This window comes from Miniopterus natalensis, chromosome 2 (genome assembly GCF_054644295.1).
Source record: "Miniopterus natalensis isolate mMinNat1 chromosome 2, mMinNat1.hap1, whole genome shotgun sequence".
Taxonomy (NCBI): domain Eukaryota; kingdom Metazoa; phylum Chordata; class Mammalia; order Chiroptera; family Miniopteridae; genus Miniopterus; species Miniopterus natalensis.
Genome location: NC_142082.1, coordinates 177,023,178 through 177,049,038, shown reverse-complemented (window position 1 = coordinate 177,049,038; position 25,861 = coordinate 177,023,178). Strand labels below are relative to the sequence as shown.

The 25,861-nt window shown below is 40.9% G+C and overlaps 1 protein-coding gene across 2 annotated transcripts; it reads right to left on the bottom strand.

Annotated features, from left to right (window-relative positions):
• Nucleotides 1–1,130: 1,130 nt before the first annotated feature.
• Nucleotides 1,131–24,881, bottom strand: FBXO7 (F-box protein 7). Of its 2 annotated transcripts, none has more exons than XM_087814881.1 (9): nucleotides 24,745–24,881; nucleotides 20,357–20,651; nucleotides 16,163–16,390; nucleotides 13,122–13,263; nucleotides 10,876–10,959; nucleotides 7,551–7,646; nucleotides 5,015–5,191; nucleotides 2,892–2,929; nucleotides 1,131–1,974 (listed from the first exon to the last, which is right to left on the bottom strand). In XM_087814881.1, exons 1-9 carry the CDS (start codon nucleotides 24,864–24,866, stop codon nucleotides 1,582–1,584), a joined length of 1,575 nt encoding a protein of 524 aa, XP_087671007.1. In that variant the 5' UTR covers nucleotides 24,867–24,881; the 3' UTR covers nucleotides 1,131–1,581. The 2 variants fall into 2 exon arrangements, with proteins under 2 accessions (XP_087671007.1, XP_087671008.1); XM_087814882.1 differs by lacking the exon at nucleotides 24,745–24,881 and adding an exon at nucleotides 24,561–24,597 and having other exon boundaries at nucleotides 20,357–20,499.
• Between the last annotated feature and the right edge of the window lie 980 nt (nucleotides 24,882–25,861).

Genomic DNA, 25,861 nt, shown 5'->3' with positions numbered 1-25,861 from the left:
CCAGCGAGGCCGAGGTGAGGCTGGAAAGCAGCATCCGTCTCTGCGGGACATCAGCATCGTCACGGACCTCTCAAGGACCTTTCCAAAACTCTGGATGTGGAGAACTCATTGCTTTATAATATTTGGTGCTTCTGGTCATCCCCACGTCCTCCTACCCCCACTACACACATACACACACACTCCACAGTGCAACCTGACATCACAAGGGCACAGAGGTATGCTGGAGAGCTAGGGTATATTTGGACCCATCAAAGCTTTAGGGTGACTCACTCAGCCCAGATCCAATTAAAGCCATATGGCGTCCAGTGGACACTTGTTTTTAAAAAGCTGCCCGGCAGCTCAGTTATCGCCCAATACCACAGAATCGTCAATAGCCCTAATCCTTTACCTATACATTAAGCTACTAAAGATGGCATGGCCTCTGGAAGATCCTATTACTGACTGAATTTTCTTCACTGTGATGGAAAAAATGACTATTATGTGTAGCAAAAAAAAATATTTTCACATGTATGTATGACTCAAAATATTCTTGCAGCACATAACATTCCAAACCATTTCCTTATATGCAAAACAGACTTTTTAAAAAGCAGGAAGACATTGGCAATATTCCAAAATATTTTCTGCAGATACTAATAGAGTTCTGTTCCTGTGTCGTGATTCAGATTTTGTCACTATAGCATGTTTCATAGTTGTTTGTATGACAAGACATTTGTGTTTGGTTTTTTTCTTGTAGGAAAAATAAACCTTGAATTTTGTGTATTTTAAGTCTTAAAAAAATAAATGTTCTTCAGATAAGAGGCTATCTTTGAAGAACAACTACCCGCCCACCATTCAAAGCAGTAACACTTTGTTGTTAAGAGATCATCTATTTAGATTACAAATTAGGCACCAAGTGTTCAAAATACAAGGGAAAAAAATCCTAACTCCACTCCAGGAGCAGCCAGAAGCAAGAGTCCCTACGGCCCAATGGACACCAAACAGTGCTGCCCAGGTTTTCATCCCAGAGCCTGAGAAAGAGCTGCAGGGCCAGGGAGGAGATGATTCAGCTGATGGGTGCCCAACCAAACCAACTTTGCTTTTATTCATTTTATAAATCACACTTTTGCAAATTATTTAATTTGAAGAAAGGGTGCCATTAAAAAAATTTTTTAATCCCCTGCAACAATCCGATGACAATGAATAGGTTCTCTGATCATTCTGAAACATCCAAGTAATGTTGTAAAACTATTCTGAATATTTATTACATAGCTTTCTGTAATAAAAGTCGAGACTGCCATGTAATTTATACTTAATTTTTTAAAAATCTGATACAGAACATTATCAGTGAACAATCTTCATTCTAGAGGGGATTTCAGAGGGCGGATGTCAGTAGCCAACTATTCCCAAGGCCAACCTTGTCACAAAGTAACCTTTGGGCCACACCACCCCTGGAGCTTTAAATATATCTACTGAAAGGCTTCTGTGAGTACATTTCTCACCACCACAATCAGAAAACACTAGAGGTCAGCATCCCAACAAGATGACATCTATAGTTTTAAGAAACAAAGCCAAACAAGCTCCAGAAGTGGGATTTCAAGTCAATCACATGAATGGCAGCCGGCTATCAGTTGGCCGACCCCTGCTGGGTCTGAAGGGAAATCTGTCATTGGGGCCACCTCGCCCTGGCAAGATGGGGTTAGGTCCCGGAAGTGGGCCAATCGGATCAAACCGTGGTCTGAGTGGAGGGAACTGGCCAGGCGCTGCTCCAGGCCCGGGGATGAGTGAATTGATTGGGTCCCCAACATAGGGAAGCATCAGTCTTTCATCATATTCACCGCCAATGATGCCTGGGGGAAGGAGAGAGCTGGGAGGGAAAGGCCGGGGGTGGAAGGGGTTGGGATAGAACGGATTGGGGTGGGGTGACGACGGCGGCAGGAAGATCAGGTGCCGCACTCTCTGAGCTTCTTTTCTTTGTTTGTGCTTCTTCTTGTACAACTGAAGGAAAACAAGAACAAGATCTGGTAAGTGACTGGGACATCTCCCCGAAGTTCCAACCTGCTTCCACCGTGCAGACCTATACTTTCCCTTTCCCACGCTCACAGCAGACAAAGCAACCAGCACACCCCTTTCTATGTGGGTGCACAGGGGCGTGGCTCTGAAGACAGTAGAGTGAATTCGATTCTTTACCTGCACTGCCACCAGCAACTGTGCCTACATGGGGCAACAATAAATCCAAGAAAGGAATAACTGAGTTACGTGTGCTTTCAAAACTGCAATCCAGAGCACGGGAGCTAATCTGCAAATTTTATGTCAGCCTTTTTCAAAAGTGCAAAATTTCAATACTTGTTGAAATATGCCACAAAATACGAAGTTAAGGTGTTGGGGGGAAAGCACCACCTAAATTCTACTTTTCACTTAAATTATGTCCCTAATGGCTCTCACTTTAAACAAGAACAAACACTGGACACCTATTTTAGAGGATAGAACGCATTTTGTACATAGTCGGCTGTTTCACTGAATCTTATCCTCTAGTTCTTCATCCCAAGCTCTTCCCGGCTCTAGTGCCGCCTTTTCCAGAAGGCACCTGCAAATGAAGTGAAGTCACTGACTCTTTCCTTAATGTACTACTCTTGGTAGATGGACAGCACAAAAGCAGCTCACTTAAAAAAATGTTTTATGTTAAATAAAGGTGAAAAATAATCATGATGTTAAGATTTTCTTCCTATATAATTACAAGAAAATAGGCACTGCGTCTAAAGTAAAAGTTGAAAACATTTCCATTTACTGAAAATTAACAATAAATTTAATTTAAACAGATTTTATTACATCATCATAAAGTGAAAATATGCCCGTTATATTAATCCACTAGTTATTTCTTTGTTATGAAAATTAACCTTGATATTTACACTTACTTCTTTCCAATCTGTGTCTCGAACTCTGACAGTACCATCTACAAAGGAAAAACGAAAAATAAGGATTTTAAAATGCTTCAGTCAACCAGCATTAAACAGCAGGTTTGCTCTTGTCCTAAGGAACTGAAGCGTCCCCATTAAGCACAAAAAGGAACATGAGTCATTGGTTTAACATACACAGTATCATCTGCACTTTCTTGACTCTCACTCAAATTCTCTCTTGATGGCTGAGAGCAACCATCGTTGTTCAGTGCCACGTGAACAATGCAGTGAATCCCTCAGGGATGCGGAGGGCTACACGGCTACTCTCTCCTTGTGCTACCTGTCCCACACTACATCGTCTCCCCCTAATTTCATGTAGGTGTGTCAGCTGCTTCTGACCCAAGTCTCACGTCACCCTAAACTGGGTGACAACCTCTGAGTGCCCGTATTACAGCCAATGGTCAATTACTGGAGGTCAGCTGACAAGGTTTTCTTCCATAATTGGGTTAGATTGTCTCCCAACCATCTTCTGTATGACTCAACTCTCAGAAGTATGACCACACTGAATAATTTTCAGTGTACTTACTTAAAAATCTGTGAAATGAGGAGAAGAGGAGCTCCTTTAAGTTTAGTGAAGAGTTTAGATAAACGACAGTGATGTCTTCTCTATAAGTTATTACACTGGTGGAAGGAAATTTATAAAAGCTCCAACCCCATAACACTATCTACAGGGGAATTCATGATAAAATCTGAACACCTGGCTTACAAATGAACTGTAGACCACAATCTGGAAATGAGATAAAACTAATTGTATTTTAAACCTGAACTCAAATATGCAAGTAAAAAGTATCTGTTCCTTTCAGGAGTGTTTTTATCATATCCTGCTTTTTTTTGGTTGGTTCTCCCATATACATTGGTCATTTTGTCTTTTCATTTTGACTGTAATTTTTTTTTTAAATTTCTGAGATGACATGTGCTGCCTCCAGGGATAAAGTAACATTATAAACTTTGGATTCAGGGCAGAAATAAAGAACGATGACCTCAGGAATAGAGTAGGAAGAAAAAGAAAAACCAGGTCATTCCCACTTCTTACATTTTGAAGTTTTAAAAGAAAACAAGTGTTCTGACAATCCAAATGGCTCTACATGATACTCTTATTTAATAATAATACATGTTTACAGTTGCACCATCATTCAAACTTTTTTATGTGAACCACAAATATTTTACATTGTAACACAGTATATATCTATGTAACTGAAATATAAGTTTACTCCTATGTTATAAAATGCTGATTTTTCTTTTTTTTAAAATGCCCCATTCTATTGATTTTGTGACCCACCCAGAGTCAAACCACAATTTAAAAAAAACACTGATAGTTAAGTGGTGGTGGCAGAAAAGAAGTTCCACACTCAGCTTCCAGCCTTGTATCTAGAAACCTTTTGACACTTTGGAGAACTCCCCAGCCCCAAGTTCCACTGTCGTCACTGCTGCAATGATGATCAGGTTACTGGAAAAGTGACAAAACAGAAATGCAGCTTCCCCAGCAGCACACCACTGGGAAGCAGGGCTCTCTCAACATGTACTCTGATCACAACCACAGAAGTAGTTAGAAATGCAGTGGATTTCTAAGTCAGACACTGAGGCTGGGCGATAGAGAATAAACCTGTCTCACTTCCATTTTTCTATCCTGAAAGTCTACTTAGTCTAAGGGGCTATTTGAGGAGAGTTTTCAGGACACATGCAGAGGTTTATGAAGCTTAGAATCTCTTTACAATAGGCTATATGTCATGATTATTTGCAACCCTAAAAAAAACAACCTATAACTAAAAACTTTGGGCAAGCTGAGTAATTAAGAATTAAGACCTCATTCCCTGCCGTGTGGCTCAGTGGCTGAGTGTCAACCCATGCACCAGGAGGCTGCAGCTCAATTCCCAGTCAGGGCACATGTCCAGGTTTCGGGCTTGACCCCCAGAAGGGGCATGCAGGAGGCAGCCAATTGATGTTTCTCTCTCATCAATGTTTCTCTCTCCCTTCTCCCTTTCTCTCTCTGAAATTAATAAAAACATATATATTTTTAAAAATAAAATAAACCTCAGTAGGAAAGAGCCCTTTTCTTGTTAACATGGAACCATGGAAATTACCTCGAAAGTCCCGCAGATATAAACACCTCCACAGAAGTTGGTCATTTGACGCAATGAAGAGGTCACGACAAACTGCAGACAAAGACAGGACAGAACGAATGTCCAGAAGTCGGAAGATCCGTAGTTTCAGCTCCAATGGCAGGACCACCAACCCAAAAACATCTGGTAGGTTCAGGGCTAAAAGGAAAAAAAGAACAAGCATCGCTGAGTAAAGAACATGCAGCTTCCCTACGCATTCAACAAAAGCTGGCAACTCGTTCCTGTCTCCAGTGGTGGCGAGTAGGCGATGGTCTTGATTACCCAGCACTCATACCTAGGACAAATTTTAACCCCAGGTTACCTAATTACTACTACTCACTCAAAGCCCCTCCTTGTTCCCTTTATGTTCCTGTGGAAAGACTAATACTACTTAACACAGATCAAATACATAACTGACAATTTGTAGATACTAGTCAATGGCCCTTTTTATTTTGAGCAATGCTCAGTGCAACAAAAAATTCTCTACTCAACCTCAGAAAATGGATAATTCATTGGCTTTTAAACTGGCTCCCAATGCTGCCACTTTTAGCTGTGTGCCTTTGGACAAATTACTTAAACTCTGTCCAGCTCAATTTCCTTACCTGTCAAATGGGTTAATAATATCACCTACCTCACTAGGATGAGAATTAAATGTGTTAATACATATAGAGTGCTTAGAACACTGTTTGGCACACAATGAGCATTCGGGTGTTAGCAATTACTATTAGGCAGGCTAAAAAAGGGAGGCAGATAAATGCAGAAGCAAAACCAAGGAAAAAATACTAATATATCCCAAAATCAAATGAAAATTGTTTTCCACTAGCAAAAACAATCGAAACGCAATAATGGGTGTAAAATTCTCATTATTCTCCTCCCTCACCACCATAAAGAAGAAACTGCAGTATGACAGCCTTGGCACCATGCAACTTGGGATCTAAAATATTATTCCTTGCCTGGCCGGGCATGGCTCAGTGGTTGAGCGTCGACCTAGGATCCAGGTGATTGGAGTTCGATTTCCAGTCAGAGCACATGCCCGTGTGCAGGAGGCAGCCAATCAATGACTCTCTCATCATTGATACTTCTGTCTCTCTCTCTCCCTCTCCTCTCCTCTCTCTGAAATCAATAAAGATATATTTTTAAAAAATAAAATAGTACTCCTCCACACACAGATGGCAAATACAAACCACGCATCTGTTCATATCAATCTGAAATTATTTACCAGCTAAAGGACAGCAGTAGGTTATGATTCTCAATCATTTTCTATGTATAATGACACTGCCCCGCCCCACTACCATCAGGCTTGGCCATTTTGACTTGTTTTGTCCAATGGAACGTGAGTGGAAGTGGTACACACTGCTGAGCCACAAGAAGAGCATGTCCTTCTACCAAAGCTAACCCACACACATACATGAGTGAGAACTAAACGTTCACTGTAAGTCACTGAAATTTTTTAAAAATTGACTTTAGAGCCCTGGCCAGTTTGGCTTAGTGGTTAGTGTCGGCCTATAGACTGAAGGGTCCCAGGTTCGATTCCCAGTCAAGGGCGCATACCTAGGTTGCAGCTTGATCCAGGGCCCCAGTAGGAGTGTGTGCAGGAGGCAACCAATCAATATGTCTCTCTCACATCGAAGTTTCTCTCCCTCTCTCCTGCCCTCCCTCCACCCCTCCCTTTCACTCTCTCTAAAAAGCAATGGAAAAAATATCCTTGGGTGAGGATTTAAAGAAGTAATTTTAAAAAATTGATTTTAGAGAGAGGAAGGAAGGAGAGAGAGAGAAACATCAATGTGAGAAACATCCATCAGTTGCCTCCCACACAGGCCTCAACTGGGGATCAAACCCCAAACCTGGGTATGTGCCCTGACCAGAAACTGAACCCACCACCTTTTTGTGTACAGGACGATGCTCCAACCAGCTGAGCGACACTGGCCAGGGCAAGTCACTGAGATTTTTAAGTATTTTTTACTACAATACAAATAAGAGAAAGCTGACTAATACAAGGATCTTGAGTGAATTATAAACCTCATTGAATTACAGTTTCATCATCTATAAAATGAGAATAAAAATCTACTTCAAAGTTATTAGCATTAAGTAAGAAGAACACGTGAAATATCCAAAGTGCCTAGCATAGAGCCCCAATAAATATTGTTTTAAAAACAAACAAGAACTTAGACACAATTTACAGGCTATACATTATTTACGTATATACTTATTGAACGTATTATAGGCCAGACCCTGTGCTAGGCCATGAGAATACAAAAGTGAGTAAGACATATTCCCTGCTTTCAAGTATTCACAACCTTAGGTGGAAAGAAATCATCTACAATTATGATACACTGAATAAAGGGCTACAATAAAGATATGTGCAAAATCCTGTTTCCTGTGGAAACACACGGAGGAAGTGAACATTTAAGGAATTAACATTTAAGCTTAGTCTTAAAATCAGAGCAGAATTTCACTAGGAAAAAAACGGAAGAATCACAAGCACAGCACATAAACTTACTATTCCATCATCTCTCACCTTGTCGGGTAAAAGCCAGAAGAGGGTACACCAGCTGGTCTTTGAAGAGGCGAGAAAGTTTCTGCAGATCTTTATATATCTTGGCTACATTTTCCCCTGGAATATTTTTTAAAATAAAAAAATCAAAACACAAAATCAAGTGGAAAAACTTGAAATGGTGTCCCCTACTTCAGCCAAACCAAATCAAAGCGGTAAATAAATTTTCACACTTCCTACATAGACATAAACCAAACTCTCCAATACTCAGGGAAGTATATAGTGTATTACTCTGAAAACTAAATCTTAAGATCTAAAACTAAAACCCCATGATAACAATTAATTGAGCTGTACCCAACCTATATAGCTCATAGGCTACAATTTAGTAGGCAACACTTACGGTGTGAGATTCATACACACAGCAAAGATATACTGAATATCTACCAATCTGTTCTGGGCACTGGGACTACAGTGGGGAACTGCTCTTGTGGAGCTTAGATCCTAGTAGAAAAAAACAGGATTTATCACATGATGACTATGTATCAGCAATTGTGTCAAGCAGTTTTCAAGCCTTCTTTAGAATCAGCACTTCTCCCTGAAGTAAGAGATAAATGCTATTATTCCCACTTTAAAGGCAGGACAAGATATAGACAGCCCATCCAAGGCCTTATAGTAAGTGGCAGAGCAGGGTACAAACCTAAGTAGGGCACCAAAGCACTCATATTGGCCACTAAATTGCTATTCAAAGGATGGTCCATGGATCACTGAATTGATATCACCTGGGAAATGTTTCCACATATTGAATCTCAGGACTCACCACCAACTTACTTAATCAGAACCTGCATTGTAATAAAACCCCAGGTGATTCACATGTACATTACACCATGTACACTGTCAAATTGAACCTAAAATTCCCACTTCAGTTTTGCTATATATTTACCAAGTGTATAACATTGAACCCTCTGATCTGCACCTGTTTGCTCATCTGTTTAAAGGAGACACCACCACTGCACCAGAGAAGAGTAGTTAAAATGTAAAGCTCCACGCACAGTGCCTAATATATATCAGTAGATATTCAGTTTATGCTTGCTCCCTCCCCATTCCATACTTATGTGTCTCCCTATAATACACAAAACACGCATTATAACTTGATCGACAATGAGTAAGAAATATATGCAGCTAAACTCTAAATCTTTGTTGCATGAATTACAATCTTGAGTTGAAAACAAATTTCAAGATATTTTAAAAATCAATTTGGTTTAACGGCCTTTTACAAGTGTGAAAACTAATTTTCTGTAAACAAATATTTTCCTTCAGTGACCTACAATAAAAATAATTAGAAACTTACAATAGAAAGAAAAATAATAGCACCTAGTATATACCAGGTACTATAAGCCACAGTAAAAATTAACTTAAATAACTTGTCAAATGAGCAGCATATTCCTACCCAGCATAAAAAGTTCTATATTAAAAATATTCCATTTAGTGCATAAACTTGTAATAAAACTGTATTAACTTTTTTCTTCCCTTTCATTTCCTTCCCTTTCATTTCCTTTTTAGCAGAAACCAGATAAAGAATATGAATCTGAGCTACATTCCTATAAAAGTTGTTTTAAAAATAGGCTTAGGAGTCAAATCTATTCCAATCCTAAATTCTACCATTTATTAGCTCTGTGACCTTGAAGTAATTTAACCTCCTCTAGACCTATTTCCTGATCTATAAAATGGGCATAATAAGCTTGACTGCTACAGAGTATAGAGTATTTCTACTCCCCAGAGTACAGAAATGAATATACAGTATTGTAGTCAAGGAATTTCTGGTCCTAATGGTAAGACCCTCTTTAGAGATTTATGAGTCTAGTTCATGCATTCTCAGTAGGGGCAATATTGCCCCCAACGGGGCAAAAATCAGTTCTTAAAGGGCAAAAAAATAAAATCCTAGTTATTACATTTGTTTGTGCCCCTCCAAAGGGCCACAGTATACTACTTGAGTATACAGTATATCTATGGTATCAAATTTTCACAGGGTAGAATGATTAGGGGGAAATGTATACAAAGGCTCTTTGGGGGATTGATAAGGAAAACAATGTTAAGAAACACTGGTCTAGTATGACATTTAATGTTCAGAGACCATTATAAATATATATAGTTGACCCTGGAATAACACAGGTTTTCAATGGCAAGGGTCCACTTATATGCAGATTTCTGTTAATAAATGCAATCAGGCCTCCATATCCCCAGTTTTGCATCCTTGGATTCAACCAATAGTAGGTAGAAAATAGTGTTTTCCATCCATGGTTTGGAATCTGTGGATGCAGAGGGCCAAATGTATGCACTGTTCCACATCATTTTATAAAAGGGACTTGAGCATCCATGGGTTTTGGTCTCTGCAGGGAGTCTTGGAACCAATCCCCCTTAGATACCAAGGGCCAACTGTAGTTAAGTTTGGGGGGAGTGAAAAGTTATATGTGGATGTTTTACTGCATGGGGGATCAGCACCCCTAACCCTATTGTTCAATAGTCAACTGTATTCTGATGTCTCCTTTTCCTATCAGTTTTAGTTCATATAGGTCAATTTCTCAAGGCCTGATCTCCCCTGGAAACTAATAAGACTAAGTCTCTAGGCCTTCAAAACAAAGATCTAGATCTAGGTGGTCTTCCCTTAAAAGATACTGCTTATATGTCATCTCCCCTCTATACCACACCACTCTCCATCTGGATTTTAAAACCCTCACATTTGCTATGAGGATGAAATGGAATAACATCGTAAAGGCACAAAACAAGCACTTAAAGATGATACTTCCCTCTCCACCCCATCTCTTCTCCTTCAACCACCTACCTACCTCTCATCCTTTGGCTTAAATAAAAAAATAAAAAGGAAAATTTGTTTCCTTTGTGTCTATTAATAATTTTATAGAATATAAGCAAAACCATGCCTAGAATGCAAACTTTTGGTAAAGGTCCAAGCTGCATCAAAAGCAACCAAATTTATATAGGTTTAAGCAAACATCTTCAATAATGAAGTTCCATTATATGGTTTCCACAAAATACAGATCCTCTCCATACTGGTTAAACACAATGCTAGAAAAATCCAAAGAATAATACAGAAAATATGAAGTATCAATAGTGTGCAATAAATTACATGCTAGTGTCATTACATAATGACAGTGAATCTATGACCCAGCATTCCAAGACCCTAAGAAGAACAGGGAACAGAAACTCTGCAACATTCTTGAATTTGTTCTAATCTCATTCAGAAACTTTCAGTCTTTTTGAACATTACCTTTCAGGTGTTTAAAAGTGAACCTCTCAAAGCTTCATCCCAAAAGTTAAATCATGGTTACATTACCTAGTTCCTCTTTGCAAATAAAAGATTCTGGCAGCAGCTGCAATCTTTTCACACTTCTAATCTCACTGTTGATTTTTAGTGTAGCTGTAAATAAGCAAAAGAAAGATGAAAAATTGTCACTTCATCAATTGCCTTCATTTTTCAGTATGGGATTGTATTTTCTCCCCCCAATATACAAAGGACACATTATACAAAACAAACCGCTCTATGCTTATTTCCTTCCCTCACAGCAAAGTCCAAAATGTAAACCTGCCATTGCATGAATTAAAAATCACTCTAAAATACCACCTTTAAAAACTACAGTAAGCACCTTTATATATAATACTTATATAAAAAGTATTACCAACAGCAGCTCATTAGTAATTGGAAGGTATACAACAAGGTTAATAGGAGACAGATAAACACAATAAAAATCATTATTTCTACCAATGTAACTAAAAACTCCATTTATTTTTTATTTAACCCTTGGCAATGAGTCTTCCCTTGTTTATTAAATGAATCCTCTCCCTAGACCCAAAAGACCAATATTCTTGACATCAACAGAGAGTTCAATTTCATTCATATATACAAAGGCGCACTTCATCTCATTCTATGAAAGAGCCAGTGATGTGCTTGTGCACATGTGCACTGAGCAGGATGTCTTTGGTGAAGGAGAGATTTAAGGACACACTGCTCCTTTTCAAAGAATCAAGCTTGGAATGGCTGTCTGCCATTTAAGTCTGCAAGCAGCCGATCTGCCAAGAATGGTAAATGAAATATCGAAAACTAAGAAATCATAAGACATTTAACAGCTATTCTCTTTTAAGTATGTTGAAACTAGTAAATAGAGCTTATTATACACATGTTGTTAAAGAACTTTAGTTAAGAAATTGAGGCAAAAATTACCTCACATTTACTATTTGGTAACTTCAACCTTGCAAGTTATGATGTGATGTAGCAGAATGATTAAATGAAGGCAGATACTGCTGACCTTCTGGATAGAAAAACGCCCAACTAAAAGTTACATTTGTAATTGTGATGAATTGTTGAAAAGACATTGCTAGGTCCTTGTGCCATCAGATAGTCATGTCCTGACAAATGTGAAATGCCACCAAAGCTGTTAAAGCTGAAATTTTGAGACCTTTAAATAACATTTCAAAAAATCCAGTGACTAAAAGGAAATAGCAGAAATTACATAATGGGGAATCTAGAACTACCTTTCATTTCAAAGATCAAGACAGTGTGAGTAGCTTTCAAAATAAATTTCAGCAGAAAAAACATTTCAAACAAAATCTTATAAGGGACCCCCAATATATGAAATAGACAAACATGTTGCTACTCAAGACGCAAGTGGATATAGGAGCTCTACTATGCCTGTTCCTTGCTTCCATCTCAGCAGGAACTAGGAGCTGCAGAACATGTTGAAAACCACTGAGTTAAGGCACATAGAAGCGCCTGCCACCTTTGCCATACAAAGATGAGCTGTACTGAAAAATGAAAAATGCAGTCATTCCAATCTTATCCTTAAAAGAATAAACCTCAAAAATCAAAATGCAACAAAAATGAAAGATTCTAGTCACTCAAACGGATCTCCAGAATTTGTGATTACGAGACTGTTCCAACAACCACTGGTAGTTGGTATGGACCTGTAGGTGGCATCTGAGCTAAAATGAAATACAAAAATGAAATGTATTGCTATCCCAGTGAAATTTCTTAATATGAAAGACAACTAGGAAAGAAACTATTCAGAGTGACTTTCTCAGAAGTGAGGGGAAAAACACACATACACTAAGGCCTCAGAACCCTTAGTGTCTGTGCATTTCTAGACTGTTCAGAGATGCCAAACTGAACAAAAAGGGACCCAGCTCAATCATACCTCTTACCATCTCTCAGTTCAACACCTTGCTTAAAACAATAAAAATAAAAAAGCCATTCACAGACATAAAGAAAAACATATTCTTCAAAGAATTCATATGTAATAGATTCACCTCAGTCCTATTATCAGGATCCCACTGGAGCAAAAAACAATTACAAAGTTAAGACAGCAAGAGTAGGGCTGCCCAAAGAGGGAAGGCTGCTGGCCTTAACATCAATCCTGTAATTCCACAACTTTTCAGACTCATGTCATCAGTGGTACAGGGATTAAACAAGTTTAGAAAGACTCATAACTATATCATAATAGTCAATCAATGAAGTGGCTATAAAACATTTGGAGAGAAACATATAAGTATTCGTAAACTAACGACCATGACTATGGATTCGATTACCATTTATGACGACTAGGTTTCCCAAAGGCACACAGGTGAGAGCAGCAGAGCCGCCCTCGCAGAGAGGATGCGTGTACTGCAGCTTATACACGCCTCCCGACTTCCAGTTCTCTGGCATGGACATAGCTTTGGCTTCAGTCCCCTGGGAAATGAAAGGGAAACAAAGAAAGACAGGCATTACTCTCAAAAAGATTAAAAATCCAGGAAGCCCCTAACTTGTCTAGAAATAAGCATTCCATACAGTCCCTTAATAAAATTTGTCAAATCATTAATATTGCTATGAATAAAATTTTGCTAGAAAAATGTTACTATACCTTATCCTCCATCAAAATTTTTGTTCAAATAGATAAAATAACATCAGAGATAGGGATTAATTTCTCTCTCCAAAGACTCAATTCTCTGCCTACCAAAGTCATAACATAATTCAAGACCACGGCTCAAGTATCACTTCCTTTAGGAAGCCCTTTCAAAATATACATATATTATGCCAAGCGGAATAAGTCAGTCAGAAAAAGCTACAAACCGTATGATTTAACTCATATGTGGGATATAAAACTGAAACTCAAGAGACACAGACAGATGATAGTATGGTAGTTACCAAAGGGAAGGGGGTGGGGAAGTGGTAGAGGGTAAAGGGGGCCAAATATACGGTGACGGAAGATGATTTGAATTTGGGTGGTGGGCACACAATGGAATATACAGATCATGTATCACAGTAATGTACACTTGAAACCTATATGACCCTACTGAACAATGTCACTCGATAAATTTAATAAAAATAAATTTTTAAAAAATCCTGCCCTGGCTGGTGGCTCAGTTGGTTGGAGCATCATCCTGTACACCAAAAGGTTACGGGTTCCACTCCCGGTGAGGGTACATATCTAGGTTTCGGGTTCAGTCCCTGGTCAGGGTGCATACAAGAGGCAACTAGCTGATGTTTCCCTCACACACCAATGTTTCTGTCTCTCTCTCGCCCTTCCTCTCTAAAACCAAGAGAAACATATCCTTGGGTGAGGATAACAAGCCCTGTTTGTCACCCATCATTCTCTCTTATCCCCTGGCATTCTGCTCCTATTTCTATGGTTGCATACTTCTATTATGTTATTTATCATAATACACTACAATTTCCTTTTTAGTTGTTTACCTCCCACACTTGTGGACTCTTGAGGAAGAGGACTGTCTTTATATCCTGATTCCTGGCTCGGTGCATGGCATGCTGCAGGTGTTCAATGATCACTGCATTACTCTTGTACTCATAACATGGCCAGTTGTGGCATCGCTATTGTGTGGGAGTATGCAGAATCTCAGGCTCCACCCTAGACTTACTAAATTAGAATCTACATTTTAATAAGATCCACACTCTAAACGCTCTCTGTGAATCTCTAGCATCCAGTCCACATATAAGTCTCTCCTAGAATTTAACCGATACCGTACAATGGGTTTATATACGTATCTTTCTTTCTCTTGGACTACAAGTAACGTGAGAGCTGGGACAAAGCACTGCATCTGACTATAGAGAATGAATGAATGAATGAATGAATGAATGAATGAATGAATGAATGAATGAATGAAAGCAACTACAGCATAAGAACAACTGTCCCTCTTCCTAACTGAATCTTATTAAGTTACTGGTAATTTATAGACCTACCAACATAAAAAATAACGTAGTGAGTCATCATCTTAAAAAGCGAGGAAACTTTTTTCTGCTAAGGGCCATTTCTATATTTATAACGTCATTCTCGGTCCATACAAAATTATCAACTTAAAAATTAGCTATGAAAAAAGCTCCTAGCCCGGCCGGGCGTGGCTCAGCGGTTGAGCGTCGACCTAGGATCCAGGCGATCGGGGTTCAATTCCCGGTCAGGGCACATGCCCGGGTTGTGGGCTCGAGGCAGCTGATCAATGACTCTCTCATCATTGATGTTTCTATCTCTCTCTCTCCCTCTCCCTTCCTCTCTCTGAAATCAATAAAGATATATTTTTTTAAAAATAAACAACAAAAAAAAAAAAAGAAAAAAGCTCCTAGATTTATTAAATTTCGAGTCCCGCCTGAGGTTGCTTTGGCAGGGCCAGGCCAAATGATTTTGAGGGTCTTATATGGCCCACAGGCCGGGTGTTCCCCACCAGTCACACCCAATCTACACTCATTGACCCCATTTTATCTACATACTATCATATATAATCTTTTGTCTTTTTTTTTTAACCAGAGTTGTCGTCACTTCTATAATATTAATTAAAAACTTATAAAACAGCCCAGCCAGTGTGGCTCTGTGGTTGAGTGTGGACCCATGCACCAAGAGGTTGCCAGTTCGATTCGGTTTCGGGCTCAGTGCCTGGTGGGGGGCTGCAGGAGGCAGCCGATCAATGTTGATGTTTCTCTCTCATCAGTGTTTCTCTCTCTCCCTCTCCCTCCTTCTCTCTAAAATCAATAAAAACAAATTTTTTAATTTAAAAAAATGATAAAACAAATGGAGAAAAGAAGAGGAAAGGGAACATCTACTAATTATCTACTGTATGCCCATCACTGTGTTCAGCACATTACATTTAACACCCAACCACATTTTAGTGTGGTGAAGGCCTAGGAAGGGCAGGGTTGGGCGGAGGGGTAAGGAGGTGGAAATGAGGGTACCTATAATACTGTTAACAATAAAAATATATGTATCTATTTTTAAAAATACCCAACCACATTTAATAAAGAAATCTAGAATACACAACACTCTAGTGATAGTTACTGATACACCCCCTTTCCCAATGGGAAACTTAAACCCTAGCAAGATGCTTGTTTTCTACCCAGCCAGTGTGGCTCAGCGGTTGAGCATCAACCTATGATCCAGGAGATGGAGGCTCGATTCCCAGTCACGGCACCTGCCCAGGTTGTGCACGATCCCCAGTGCAAGGCATGCAGGAGGCAGCCGATCAATGACTTTCTCATCATTGATGTTTCTATCTTTCTCTCTCTCTTCCTCTCCTTTCCTCTCTCCAAAATCAATAAAGACATATTAAAAAAAAAAAAAAATGCTTGTTTTCTCTTGTCGTCTTACCTGAGGTATATAACCCGACTCCAACATGAGTAGATGTATGGATACTATCAAGGCATCACTGGGACTAGAACAGTCAGCTGACTGATACAGGATCTCTAATGAATGGGGCACTTGCCCTTCCCCTGATTCACTGCAGAGCATTGGCTCTGAGGGGTAGAAACCTGTGCCTTCTTCCATATCCACAACATCTTCAACTGACTCAGTTTCAACATTTTGACTGGGCCCCGGCTGAAAAGGATAACAAAACAATGAATTCATTAAACAGACTTTTACACACAATATTTTGTATCCTAAAGTGAACTGAGATTAGTGCTCAAAGCCAAAATGCATGATTGGGTTCAGAAATGGGACATTAAAGCGAGCCCTCCTACATAAATGAGCCTGCAATCTACTCCTCCATCCTGAATTCCTTATCTCCATTAACTCTTCCAATATGCCAAAAACCTGGAAATCTTCCTAGACTTCTCTATCTATGTTACTAAGCCCCACCTTCAATCTGATCATACTTGGAAATTCCACTGAATCTATCTCCTAAGTATCTCTAAAATCTGCCCCTTCCTACTCCAACAATACTTCACACTCATCTATCTCCTGACTTCTAGCAACAGCCTCCCCAATATCCCGGTCTCCACTTTTTTATCTTCCAATACATTCTACCCACTGTTGCCAGTTTTCTGACAATTAAGAATCCAGTTATGTCCTAGGTCCGAACTTAAAACCTGCCAATATTTCCCCAATGAAGACAGCAGCATTTCCCTAAATTGGGCCTTGGAATGTGCCCTAGATGTTCTTAGGAAAAAAGAGGTTGACGATAAAATTAAGTTTGGAAAACGCTACATGCTACAGCCACCTAACCTTGCCCTCCATATTCACAAAGTATGTTTGGGCATTACAAAGCTCTGGGAAGTCCAATAATAATGTGTGCATAACATTTAACCCAGAAACGCTATCCTCCTTCCTCAACACTCAGCATCCTATTAACGCTTACTTATAATCTCATGAAACAAGTTTTTCATAGAGGACATGCTGAGAAATGCAGGCCTACAAAATGAAGTCCAAACTCCTAAACTCCTTAGCATACAAGGCCCTTCGTCACCTGATCCCTGAGTCTGTATCAAGTTGACTTTCTGCTAGTCCTTTCCACCCCACTCTAGCAGCCCACACCTCTTCAACAGAGGTGACAAAGACTATCACTCTGCCTTGCAAAGCCTTTATTACTGCACTTCATCACACTGTATTGCAATTTTCTAATCATGCATCTACAACCTACCATGACTGCAAGTTTAAAAAGGAACAGACTACATGTACCCTATTTTTGTAACCCCAGTATAGTACCAAACGCTAAATAGGTACTCAATATTTCACACTCATCTATCTCTAGCATTTGTTGAACAAATGCTAAAGGATATCTTACAAGTTCATAATGTTTTTGTTTTCAGTGTTTTCTCATTTGCGCCATACAAAAATGCTATAAAATAGGCAAGACAAATGATACATGTTGTAATTGTGACTCAGATTAAATAATAATCACTGTTACCAACTAATAAAATTTGAAGTGAACCAAGCTCACCAGATTCCCAGCCCAGTTCAGGGCTTTTGGACATGCTGCTTCAATAAGACTAAGTTACCTATATTAATTGTTGTGTTCAGAAAGTTTGTTTCCTAGGCATGTGCTCGACTTTTAATGCAAAGCACATGTTTGTTTTTAAGTTTGTATTTCCATTAAAGAAGGGGCAAAGGAAATTAAAATTACACAGTATGAGTCCAGGGGTGGAAGAATGTCAAGGAGCATGAGGCTGTTCTAAAATCCCTGATAGCTTATGGAAAAGATCCAAATTCTCTTGTTAAAACCTAGAGACCTATGACAATTATGCTCCCTACAAAAGGAGGCTCCATCAAATTTTGAACAAATAGAAATTACTTATTAAAACTACTTAACACCTAACTAAATTATAAAGTATGCAGGCTTTTTACTTCTTACCTATCTATTATGCCTAACTCTTGGCCATTTACTACTTACTGACAGCTGTATGGGAGAGAATACATGTGAAAAAAATATTAAAAAGAGTTGCCCTAAACTGAAAATGACATAAGAGGAAGGTATCAGAATCCCCTGGTGAGCTTATCAAACCTTACTCCCACTCCATGAGAACTGCTGGCATTCTCTGAGCCATTCTGATATGATATGAATATTTATCTTAGTCTTCACACATGGGAAATGAAAAAAAATGTTCAGCACCACCTCTCTGATGATATCATTTGTCATATGTCATTTACAAATGACTGGAACAAGTAACTAAAATGCAGTTTAGAGCTAATATTAGAGTCTGATACCATGTTATCTCTGTTTCCCATTAAAGAATCAACAGGTACTAGATGAGTTCCCAAATATAATGACATAAGAAAATTAATTTACACTTAACTGCAAGAGTAAAATTTTCCTGTTTTCCTTTTCTAATGCTCCATTCTACATTTAATTAGCAGATCCTACTGTTTCAAGTACTTAACACATTATTTATGAGACTTCAAGCTCAGTTTCCACACTAAGGTTTTACAGTCGCCCTATACAAGTCTTAGAGCACAAAATAACATGCTTTTAGAAGTTAAATTACTAACTTAAGGCAATATTAATATCTCCAAATATTCCAAAAGGAAACTAGTAAAGTATTACATATACTATGAAAAGTTCCATTTTACTGGACAGTTTTAATAGTACATAGAAGTAAAGGGAATGGGCCTTTCTACCAGAATCTCTGAACGAGTCTATCAGAAAAAACGATTAACTCTATGAAACAAAAATACACAATACATAATAATTTCTAAAAAATTAAATAAATAAAAATACGCTGAGCTTTATAAAAGCTTTTTTTAACTTGCTTAATCTCTCTGGATACTATTACTAAAAATCTGAACACAGATGATTTTCATAATTTACAAACCTGTTAGAAAGTATTATTTATTATCTGTATATACTGAATAACACAAAAAGCACAATTAATGTTTAAGGCTCACAAAAAAAATCAAGTTGAAGTGACAAGTACACACACACAAAGCAATTAACAAGATGCCATATATAGTTATTGTTAAGTAATAAAAGTGATCACTTGAGCCATACAGGAAATCAAAAGACAGGATAATAAATGAGGTGTTTACAAGGCAATAAATAAAGAGAAATTTTAAAAAGTTATTGTGGTTGGCAAGGCCGTGGAGAATGGGTAGACACACAGACAGGAGGGGGAGGAGAGGTAGTGGATTACAGGCTGGTTGAACAGCAAGAGCAAAGGCATGAAGCAGTCACTAGTAGCATGTATGTGTGCACATGCAAGCATGTGAACATGTTGGCTGGTAGAGGGAAAGTGAGGAGTCTGGTCTGACAGGAGATGACAGTTTACAGAAAGGAAGAGTAGAAACTAGCCCTGCGAAGGTTGTAGTGCAACTTCTTAGAAAGCCTTAAAAACTGGTACAAGACAGACCTTCCTCCTCTGTACCATGACAGGGTTGACCTAGAGATATTTGGTCTTTTTCGATTCAAAAATATGCGAACAGGTGTATCTGTGATACACAGTAACAAAAGAGCCAGGGAACAACATAATCAAAAATCTGTAGGAAGAAAATGAACCTGAAAAACAGACATTGAAAGCCTGAAAGGGAAAGGAAAAACTGACAGGGCTTGTTAAGTTGGGTCAGAGGAGTCAAAAATCACTCCAAGGTTTTAAGCTCAGGAAAATAGTAGTACCACTGACAAAGAGGGTGGATGATCTGGGAAGAGGAGAACATCAGTTCACACATTTTCAAATTTATGTTGGCATACAGAATCTGAGGTTACAAATTTTAAAACCCAGGTATAAATGTCCAGCAAATCATTTGGAAATAACTGGACTATATATAGCCTTAATGAGTGGAGTAGACCAGAGAAACAAAGCTGGGAACATGAGCTGAGAGGCAATAATGGAAGCCAAGGATAATTTATTTGAAGGAGTGAATGTCTGAACAAAATAAATAGGTAAAAACTGGGTTCTTCAGAATGCCTGCCCAATATTGATCCAGGCACTTAGTAGTTTTAAAAAAATTTTTTCTATAAGAATATAATGTGCAATCTACTGATGAAAATGATCCCGACTGGTACAGAATTCAATCGAGGTGTTCAGTATGATTTGTCAGCTACCCATTTCCTCTCTTAATATTAATACCCACCATGCTGCCATCGTTCCAGACATCAGACTGGGCTGCCTCTTCTTGGAATAAATCACTCTGCTGTTCATCCTGTATGCTGGACTGACTGGAGGGGGTGGCCAAAGAGGGTTGGTCATTATTCTGGAGTGAGGAATGCTCTGAATCTGTGGATGAAGGTAAGTTAGGTGCTGGAATGGCATCTTCAAGAATCAAACATATCAAGTCCCCAGAAACAATCCCATATGAAGCCAAGGTCTCTTCATCTCCAGTGAGGGCATCCTTGTTGTTCAATGTAATTGCAAACCGGGTATCAGAACTGCCAAGAAAGACGGATAAGGATGGTAAGAGCTACCTATTACCATTATCCTCAACAGTACATTTGGAACATATATAAGGTACATGGTATGACCCTAGATAAACATTAATAATGAAAACAAAACAAAAAATAAGAAGGAAGTCAAAGTTTTGGAAAAACAACCAAATTATTCATTCTTATCACCAAACACCTAGGTTATAGATTTATAATGTCTAAAATTCTAGCCTGGGGGATAGGATACAGTAATTCTCTATCATTAATCCATGTTTTCATCAACTCTAAGATACATACTTTTTTATATCTGGTATCTTTGAAATAAGGATGCTTCTTAAAATCAATGACATATCACAGCTTAACTGAAAGCATTTTTTCCTTTAGTGTTACATGAAATAATCTGTCTTAAGAGTGACAGCAACTGAGATTCAATGAAATATAGTCTTTTTAAAATGTAAATTATATCGCATCATTCCTCTGCTGAAAATCCTCCAATAGCTTCTATTTGAACTTGGAATAGAGTCCTTAACATGGCCTCCAAGCCCAGCATTACAGCACAACCTGCTTCTCCTACCTCATCTACCATGTGCCATCCTTCCTCTCACTGACTATTTCCTATTCACATGAGCTTTCTATCCATCCTCAAAACAGATCAATTTCATTGCAGCCTTTGGGCATCTGCATTTGCTTTTCCAGCTCTTCAAGTAACTGACTCTTTCCATCATTCAGGTCTCAACTCAAAAGCCACCTCCTCAGAGATGCCTTCCACCCAGTCTCCATCACTCTATTCCATTCTGATGTCTTATTGATTATAACTTCACTATTTGAAAATAAAGTTGTCTCTCTTCCCCAATCCCACATAAGAATTGAAGTTTCATAAGATCAGGTACCTTGTATGTCTAGTTCAAAACTGTACCTGTAGCACTTGGCAAATAAAAGTATTTGTGGAATAAATGCAACCAACATTAGTTGGGAAGTCAAGATGAGACTGAAATCAGGCTACACATCGAATGTCCCTACAAAACAGTTAGCTTATGTTGGTTCCAACATACCAGACTCATGTCCTAAATGAATATTCATAATCACAAAAAGTTAGATGAGTGTATGTGGATGACTAATTCATCCCTCCTATGATAAGTACAAATCCTCTTCTTACTGATGACCAGTTATGATGTCTTTTACAGGGAAGACAGCACAAATCCAAAAACTCACTGGTGAACAAGCTAAGGACTAACATTATCCTGAAGCAATGAACTACTACTCTCTCTGCATCACAGGGTATGTCACCTGGAAAGAATAACCATCATTTCACCATGTAGTGGTGAGCATGATTAACAATTATAGAGGATTTAATAAGACATTTACGCCCAGCAATGCTGACTTCATTAACTTCTTGAAAAGTCAAAGGACGGTCCTAGCCGGTCTGGCTCAGTGGTTAGAGCGTTGACCCACCCACTGAAGGGTCTCGAGTTTGATTTTGGTCAGGGGCACATACCTCAGTTGCAGGCTCAATCCCTGTGCGGGAGGCAACCACTCTATTTGTCTCTCACATAGATGTGTCTCTCTCTCACTCTCTCTCTCCTTTCCACTCTCTCTGAAAAGCAATGGAAAAAATATCCTTGGGTGAGGGTTAAAAAAAAAAAAGTCAAAGGATGAAGTTCTTTCAAAAATCATGCTCTGTTTACTGTTTCTCACAATGCTGCATTTTCAAAAGGGCTCAAAATAATTCACGGCTTTTTCTTTCTTACCCATTAGAATGTCTGGTTGAGAACTTCCTGAGGCTTTAGAAACTACTCCTGCTTACTAGAAAATGAGTAGCTATGCTTCTGTTTTCATTTACTTTGATAAATGTTGAAATCTTCCAGTTGCCCAGAAAAACACCACCCCAACTTGGACAGAAAAAAGAAAAACACCTCAAACAAACTGTGTGTTTATGGATCGCAGCAAAAGGTTATTTTTTTAAATACAACATTCATCCAAATATCTATCTGTAGAAAAGGTAAAGAATTCTCTGCTTAATAAAAATGTTGAGCTTCCCTCTACCACAGAAAATGGGAAGACTTATTTCTAAAGTAATATATGGTTTTCCAGGAGAAGCTTTAAAAAACAGTTGTTTTCTGAAATTGTGGGGGGGGGGGGAACAACACCTTTCAAGCTCATCAGGAAATTCCATGCCAGAAACTTCAAGCCTTATAAAAAATATTTTCTAGCAACCCCAGATCCACTTGCTCAGCAAAAATACTTTCAAAATAATGTCATATGGACACATTTTAAAAGTGCCTATTTATTATAAAATGAACACACACTCAGAAGAATTTAATTTACTTTCACAAGTTGAAGCTTACATTCCTTCCAGTTAACCAGCCTCCACTATAAAAACAAACCTGAAAGAGAAACTAACTTGGGCTCTTGAGTAAACAAGGAGTCATATTGGGTTGCACATCCTTTCAAGACTGCCCCTCCTAATTAAAAAATAATAATGCTCAGTGGTTAGAGCAAGGGCCCAGGGACTGAAGGGTGCCCAGTTTGATTCCAGTCAAGGGCACATACTTCCCTTTCAGGCTCCTCTTGGGGTCCATATGGGAGGGAGGCAACCAATCTGAGAGTTTCTCTCATATCAATGTTTTTTTCTCTCTCTCCCTTCCACTCTCTCTGAAAAGCAATGGGAAAAATATCCTTGGGTGAGGATTGTAAGTAAGTAAGTAAGTAAATAAATAAATAAATACATAAGTAAAATGAGAAATTAATTTTGAAAATTCGTGGTGGGGTAATGAAGTCAGCATGCAAAACACGTTTAACACCAAGAAATTACAATAGGCATGCCACTTAATATGTTTAGAGGGGGTTATGTCAATGCCTCATTTTCTGTTTTTGTCTTAATCTGGAAAAAAATCAGGCTTACTTATAACCTGAAAAATGGAAGGGTGAGAAGTTCATAACATGGCCTCATTTTATTGAACTCCTGAAAATAAAATGAAAGTTTGTAAAAGTCTTATAAAAGGAGCCGCTTAATGAACAGAAAGGTTTTCTTTTGAAGAATTCGCCTAAAAAGCCCCAGCGAGCTTTTTTTTTCCTTGGCACCAATTCCAAATCTGCTAGTTTAGTATTGGAAGAGGACCACCCTTACTTTCGCCCGTCTACTCCCAGATTATTGTCCCCAAAAGATACCTTCAGTGGAAACAAAGCAGCCTCATCTGCAACGCCGCAATTAACAAGACTTCGACCCTATACTTCTCAACGTCGCCGCCTGCCCCCAACTGCGAGCCTCCAGAGCCATCGTAAGGCCAACGCGCAACTTGCTTTCAAGCAAAGAGCAACAGGTCGCCCAGGAAAACACAGTCATTTGAAACACGCGGACGCGCGGCGCTTTGCAGGACTTCGCAGCGGGCCCTGGCGGGGCAGCTCCGCCGGTTAGAGCGTCCTCCCCAGGAGCCAAGGTTGCAGGTTGGATCCCGGGTCAGCACGCACCCCAATGAAACCAACCAGTGAATCGGCCAAGGAATGCACAAACCAGTGAAACAACAAATCGAGGTTTCTCTCTCCCTCCCTTTCACTCTCGCAAATCAATAAATAAAATTTTTTAAAAATTGCGCCGGTAAGTCAAAGCGCGCACGGCGGCGCCCCGCCGGTGTAAACAAAGAAGCCTTAAGACACCGGCGGCCTCGCGGCAGCTGGACAAGGAACAGGTGGCCGCGGAGAGGGGCCCGATCGCTCACTCTTTCTAGTACTTTCCAAACTTTTTCACTGAAACACCCCGGCAGCTGGAGACGCTGAAGTTACCTCCCTGAGGGCCTGGGAAGGTTTAACCCAAACCAAACCCGTCACTTCCAACCTCCCGCATCTGAGGGCGGGAGGACACCGCCCGCCCGCCTATCCCGGGCTCCGTTTCCTTGAAAAACGGAAGCGACAGCTCACCCCGGAGGGGGACGGAGCCCCCCGGACGCCCGGCCATGTTCTCCGCTCACCGCCCGGCCCTCGCGCGACACTGCCCCAGCCGCGCCCTCCCCGGGCCGCCCGCTCGCCCGCCGCCCGCCTCACGTGACGGCCGTGCCCGCGCCGCCCGCCACGCCTCCCGCGGCCCCGAGCCGGCGCCGCGTACCTGTAGCCCCAGGTGGGCAGCAGGGCCTGGCTCAGGTGCGCGCGCAGCTGCCCCAGCGTCGGCTCCTCTTCCGGCATCTCCAGCGGCCAGGTCCGCTTCTGAAGCCGCACCCGCAGCTTCATGGCGGTGGCGGCGGCGGGGCCCAGGGGCCTGGACCCGGAGGTGGCGGCGGGGACGAAGGTGCCGACTGACAGCTTCTGCCTCGAGCGGCAGCGGCCCCGGAGCGGCGACTGCCGGAGCTCGGGGAGGTGCTCAGGTGTCACGGGGAGAGACCGCGTCGCCGGCGGGCCTCTGGCACTGGGGCGCTCGGCCCCTCTCCTGAGGGCGCCCTCTGGAGCCCACCCTCCGAGCGGCGGCTGACGGGCTGCGCGACCGGCCGCTCAGGGCCTGGCGATCGATGGCTCGGCGCTCGGCGGCGCCGCCTGGGCGCGCGAGGAGCGCACTGCGCAGGCGCCGGGGCTGCACCCGCACGCGCGTGTCGCGGCTCCGCCGCCGCCGTGGCAGTGACCGGGCCGGCTCGGTCCATCTGCTTCTGGAGAACGTTTACCCTGAAAGGGGTGCTGCGGCCCACACGCCTCGTCGCCCCGCAGCCCTGCAGCGCCCAGCTGTGCCTGGTTCTTACCCCGGTTCCTCCGTGGCGCCCGGCTCCCGCGGCGTCTGCCCTGAGACGCCTCAGGCGGAGCCCAGGCCCCGGTAGTTTCCTCCTGTACACGCAGAATGTACACCAACTTGTAGTAAGTGATCTCTGCGGGAGAGTGCCTTAGTGTTCTGTGGCCGCATAACGATCCCCGCAAAGCGTGACACCTTAGCGCGACGGACGTTGATCGCCCCACAGGTTCCGCAGGTGCGGGATTTGGGCCCGGGGCTGGGCCGTTCCGCCCTGGCCTCTGGGGAGATTACAGTCGGGGTGCGGCCGAGGCCGCGGTTACCTGACGTCTCGCTCTCGGCTGCAGGTCGGCGTCCCCCGTGGCTGCCTCCTGACCGTCGGCGGGAGGCGTCGGTATTTCACTGCACGGACCTCCGCCTCAGGCCACTTGAGGGTCCCCGTCACTTGGCATCTGGCTTCCCTCCCCGCAGGTGACCCCGGAGAGACCCAAGCAGAAGCCGCGGTGGCTTT

What these genes read in the sequence shown, in the direction of transcription:
- FBXO7 (XM_087814881.1), bottom strand. Translation starts at nt 24,866, where the DNA reads ATGAAGCTGCGGGTGCGGCTTCAGAAGCGGACCTGGCCGCTGGAGATG. An exon ending in AAACCTAGTCGTCATAAATG is followed by an intron (nt 10,960 to 13,121) that starts GTAATCGAATCC and finishes GCTTATTTACAG; the next exon opens with CTACACTAAAAATCAACAGT. An exon ending in TCTGGCTTTTACCCGACAAG is followed by an intron (nt 5,192 to 7,550) that starts GTGAGAGATGAT and finishes TTTTCCTTTTAG; the next exon opens with CCCTGAACCTACCAGATGTT.